Source organism: Triticum aestivum, chromosome 4A (assembly GCF_018294505.1).
Source record: "Triticum aestivum cultivar Chinese Spring chromosome 4A, IWGSC CS RefSeq v2.1, whole genome shotgun sequence".
Taxonomy (NCBI): domain Eukaryota; kingdom Viridiplantae; phylum Streptophyta; class Magnoliopsida; order Poales; family Poaceae; genus Triticum; species Triticum aestivum.
In genome coordinates, this window is record NC_057803.1 from 32,472,067 (window position 1) to 32,477,146 (window position 5,080).

Below are 5,080 nucleotides of genomic sequence, written 5' to 3' on the forward strand. Positions count from 1 at the left end.
GATCGGACGACCTAGTTCAGGCCTTCGGCGTCGAGCATCTCCTTCTGCTTGGCCTCGAACCAGGCCTTCGTCTTGTCGCTCATCTTCGACAAGTCCACGCTCATGATCGCAAGGGCCACCTCCTTCGCTTTGGTGGCGGCATTGGTGGCCTCGATGTCGAGCTGCCTCTGCCTGGCCTTGACGTTGTCGGCCTCGATGTCGAACTGCCTTTGCCGGGCGGCCTCTTCCATGTCGAGCTGCCTTTGTCGGGCCGTCTCCTTCATGTCTATCTTCCTCTTCTTGGCCGCCTCCTCCATCTTAAGCTTCTGTCGTTGGAGGTCTAGGTATTGCTTCATTTGCTCGTCCTTGCTTTGCCGCTCCTTCTCGTCCCTCACATCCTTATGTGACATCATGCCATGCAAAGTCTCATGCAAGGCCATGGATGAGGTGTCACGTATGTCGTCCACCTTTGAGTTGGTCTTGCCCCTCGGCCTCTTCAACGCCTCGCCATCCCCACCTCCGGCGAACTTGACCGTCTTCTTGCCTCTCTTCCTTTGAAGTTCACGGTATTGATCCTTGAACTGAGGGCAATTATTGATGATCGTCCAACAATGCGTAAGAGTGAATGGCTTGTCATTGTGCCGGGCCTTAAATGCCTCCAAATTGAAATGCCTACACCACATGATCAACAACAAGTGAACATGCAAACATATACACGACCGAAGTCTCATGGCCGTAGTAAGGGCTAGAAAGAGAAAAACATACCATGTCTCCAACGCCGAGACCACTCACGGGCCGTGCTTCAACGCTCTCAAGTGCGGCACAATACTTGTTGCACTCTTGTTGGATGAACAACCATCTTTTTTTAATCGAACCGATGCCACGGTTGCTTGTAATTTGGTAGGGCTCAAACATCTTCCTTTCATGGAATGTTTTGTGGACTCCCGTCCAAAAAACAATGCCCTTTTGTTGCGCGCCGGTCCTTGGATCTTGGCTAATCTCCATCCAACATTGGCAAATCATTGTCCTCATCTTGTGTATATGAACCGGTGCGAATGCTCTTCCGCTTTTTTTGTGCTTCCGCTCTTTGGGTGAGCTCGTCTATGAACAATGGAGCGCCACTAATATCAACATCATTGGCTTCATCTTCATCTTCACCTTCGACATAGATGTCATCGTCTTCATGCCACGAATCACCATGGTCGTAGTCAGCACGGTCGTCGGCCTCTTCATCGGGCACGTACTGGGCGCGGCCATCCTGACTTTGGGTCTCATCGGGGTCGTAGGCACGGCCATGCCCACCCTGGAAGATCACGTCCTCCATGTACTGGTTGTAGAAGGGGTCGTCCACCGTCGGCGTTGAGGTTGGCATTTCGTCAAACAACACGCGGGGGGCCAGCATGGTGCCCGTGAACGGTGCACGCGCCTGCTTTCTTTGCATCTCGACGGAAGGCCGCCCGCCGCTGCTGGACCCAGGCGTCACGTTGAGGTTGATGACGGCCGCGGGGCGTGGTGTGGACAGCGCGAACAAGCCCACGTCCGGCGACGCCGAGAAACGGGTATGGCCGTCGTGCCTGGGTGGAGGAAAGCCGGGCGACATGGGCCGGCGCGCGACGTCGGCGACTGGCAGTGCGTAGGCCGGGCGACCGACGAGTCTGTGCTCGCCGGGCCGACGGCCGCTGCATGGAACCCCGTCGGACGGCCCATGCCAAGCATGAGGATGGTGTGTGCTTTGTTGACGAGGTCCTCCTTCTCGTCGGCAGCGGCCTTGCGCCGCGCGGCCTCCAGCTCCTCGCACTGGGCGACAAACTTGGCCGCGGCGGCATTCATCTTGACGGCCGCTCTCCGTTCCCTCCTCTTCGCCGATTTCGCGTCCAACTTGGCGATCTCCTCCGACGTGTACTCCGACCGCGGCTTCCTTGGCGCTTTCTTCTTCACCTTTGCGGTCGGGTCGATGGCCAGGCCGCCGGAACTCGGCGGGGCGTCGGCCATGGACGGAGGAGAGAGGGGGGGCGGGAGGGACGTGGGAGAGTTTGGGGGAAATGGCGCCAAATGGCCGTCGGGGGGTTTTTGGTTTCTCCCACCGACAGGCGGGCCAGGGGAGGACAAGCGTGCGCGTCCCGCCCGTCCGCGCGCTGTCCGTTTCACCCCAAAACCGGCGCAAGTTTGGGTCAAGGATGGGTCGAAAGCGGACACAAAACGGACAAAAGTCCGTTTGCTCTTGCGCGCTGGGCCGCCTTTTTTGTCCATTTTATCTCAAACGGATGGGGCCGGATAGGATAGGATCGCGCGGTGTAGTTGACCTTACATGACACCACAGTGCCCATGGGAGAACAAAACGAAACGATTCCAGCCGCGGCTAGGCAGGCCATAGCACCAGTGCTAGCTCCGATCAGTCCATCAGGTTAACGAGGCCAACGAATCTTTCGGCGCATCACGTGCCCCTGCACGTACGTAGAGCATATGCTGCGCCAGGAATTTTGCCCTCCGGGAGCTATCTATGCAGGCACTTTCCGTGTCGACTTTTCTTGTCTCGGAAGCTAGGCTACCGAGCTACCACACGCCTGCTGCAGTGCAGCGTCGCCGTCTCCAGACGGACAGGCAGATACAGATACCAGCTGCAGTGCATGGGCATGGCGATCACGTCGCCGGTCAAGTTCGATCAGGTCAGGTCAGGTCGGGTCAGTCCCCGACCCATCTCCCACACGCCATCTGTCCCTCCATCCATGCATCGTCTGAAGCACCGCCGAATCCCTCCCTGGCTTTGTCACGGAGCTGATCAGATCAGCCCAGAGACCAGGCAGGCAGAGCAAACCGGGGCTTTTCCCTGCGGAGGAGCGAGGGAGATCAGACTATCAGAGATCGCCGTGCACGTGTTGGATGATAGTCTCTGCTACACGTGCATGATGGCTGCTCAGCGCTTGGCCCGGCCGCTGTTCAGATGCCCAAACGAGCAGGCCTCTGACTGGAGATCGATCGATCGATCGATCAATTGAGCATCCCGATCTTTCTCTCCCGATCAAAAGAGATTGAGCCTCCCGATACGTAATAATGTGGGAGGGCTCGCCGCCCGGGACGCTCGACCCACGGCTCGAGCAGTTTGATCGCGTGGTCATTTTGGTTCTCGAGGACCAGTCAATAGTCCATATCATCCGTCACGTTACACACTTTTACACCCAGTGACCCATACTTGCACAGTTGCTACTACTACCACTAGGCATCCATCTGGAGCCGCAGCCACGCAACATTTTACACATACATACACACAGAGAGAGACGGAGCCGTGCGTCTGATCCGGCCGTGTACTACTCCGCTTCAGTCTCGCCCTTCCGCGATGCTCTGCAGGGCCGGCCGCCACTGCCGGCCGAGCCGCCTGCCGAGCGCCAGCCCGGGCGGCAGCAGCGACTCCAGGTCGCAGTCGTCGTCGTCGTCGTCGAGGCCGGGCTCGGACGCCGCGACGCCATTGTTGTCGTTTGTTCCTGCCTTCGGTACGCGCCCGGAGCTCGGTGCGGCCGCGGCCTCTTCCTCCTCCACCGACTGGCGCATGATCTGGAATAAGGGAAAAAGCGCAGGGTTGGTGACACGGCCGTTTCGGGGCATTAACTAGTTCGGACAGCGATGACGAGGACTGGCAGTCAATTCGGCGCAGATATTGGTACGAGCCGCGATGGATCGGCCCATGATCCCCGTCGATGGCGACCGAACGGATCACCAAAGATTTGGGCCGAGCCGGTGGTTGCAATGCATGTGCCAGTGAACATTCGGAAGCTAGGAGAAGCATGCGAACGCACCTTTGCGAGCGACCGGTCGGATTCCTCGCGCACGACGCCGGCGTCGGCGCCGCCGCCGCCGCTGCTGCCACGCCGGCGCCTGGGCTTGGCCGGCTTCGTGGGCGCCGCCACCTCGTCCTTGGCCTTGACCATGACGCGGCTGAGCTTGACGTGCCGCTTCGTCGCGAACTCCTTCAGCACCTCTGCTCGATCGATCGCCGCACAGCACCAATCAATGGAGAAGATCTCGTTAGTTACTCCTCGGCGGGAATAGAATAGGGAAGAAGATACTGGCAAATAATGGAGCACGGTGACACCTAGAACGCCAGCTCGCCCCAGAAAGTTATTACGGGTAAAGCTCCACTTAATCCGCCGCTCGAGTAGTCAAAAAACGGCATTTAATCGGACGGCGAGAGGCGGGAATCGCAGCTTAATCCCTCCCTCGCCCGTCGCAGTCGAAGGTACGCACGTACACGCGCAACAAGTTGACGCCGGGAAACATTTTCGGCGCGGCGTCCCAACGCAAGCGATCGGAGGGGGCGGCGGGAGCGAGCTTGGAGGCGGCAGACGCGACGTACCTTCGAAGCTGACGAGGCGGTAGACGCGGCCGAGCAGGAGCGTGTCGTCGGGGCGGAGCAGCTTGAGGTGCTTCACGGGCGGGGCGCCGCCGGGGCCCTCGGAAGACGCGGCGTGCGGGGCGGTGATGACGGCGGCGACGTAGTGGCCCGGGTTGGCGGCCATGACCTCGCCCGCCGGGAGCGACCAGTAGGCCAGCTCCGTGCGGCCGCTGGCCGGGTGCTGGATCACCACCGCCGCCGCGTCGGCCGCCTGGCAGTTACCCATGGCTCTGCACACGCCGGCGTCTGTTCCCTCGTGCGTTCGAGAGGCGAGGGGGTCGGGAGGTCGGGGGCGGGCGAGTGACCGTCGCAGGTGGCAGCGGCGACCGTTTTATAACAAGGCTGGTGCCGTCGACGCCGATGGAGAGAGAGAGAGATACGTGCGGGTGCGGCCGGCTACTCTGTGTGACCGAAGTTAATTATTGGAAGTGGTGGTATTTCCCTCCCACCCGGCGGGTCGACGCCTAACTCGACCGGGCCGGTGTGCCGAATTTAGCTACAGTCCACGTTACTAGGCCGTGCACGCATCAAGCGATGCAGGCCGGCGAGTCCCCCGTTGCGTTGCCTTTTTTCGGCTCTCGCGTGCGTGCGGTGGCCGGGTGCGGCTCGACCGGTCGAGGGGTGTGGTGGCACGAATGAGACAAACCGGGGAGAGTACCAAAACACTAGGAACTACTCAGTGGGGAAATGTTGAGCGTGTTTGGTGGTCTACCA

At 60.0% G+C, this 5,080-nt stretch overlaps 1 protein-coding gene across 1 annotated transcript; it reads right to left on the reverse strand.

The window, feature by feature from the left end:
* Positions 1 to 3,100: 3,100 nt before the first annotated feature.
* On the reverse strand, positions 3,101 to 4,753 carry LOC123081676 (uncharacterized). Its single transcript, XM_044504228.1, has 3 exons — positions 4,328 to 4,753; positions 3,771 to 3,952; positions 3,101 to 3,528 (listed from the first exon to the last, which is right to left on the reverse strand). Exons 1-3 carry the CDS (start codon positions 4,590 to 4,592, stop codon positions 3,295 to 3,297), a joined length of 681 nt encoding a protein of 226 aa, XP_044360163.1. The 5' UTR covers positions 4,593 to 4,753; the 3' UTR covers positions 3,101 to 3,294.
* Between the last annotated feature and the right edge of the window lie 327 nt (positions 4,754 to 5,080).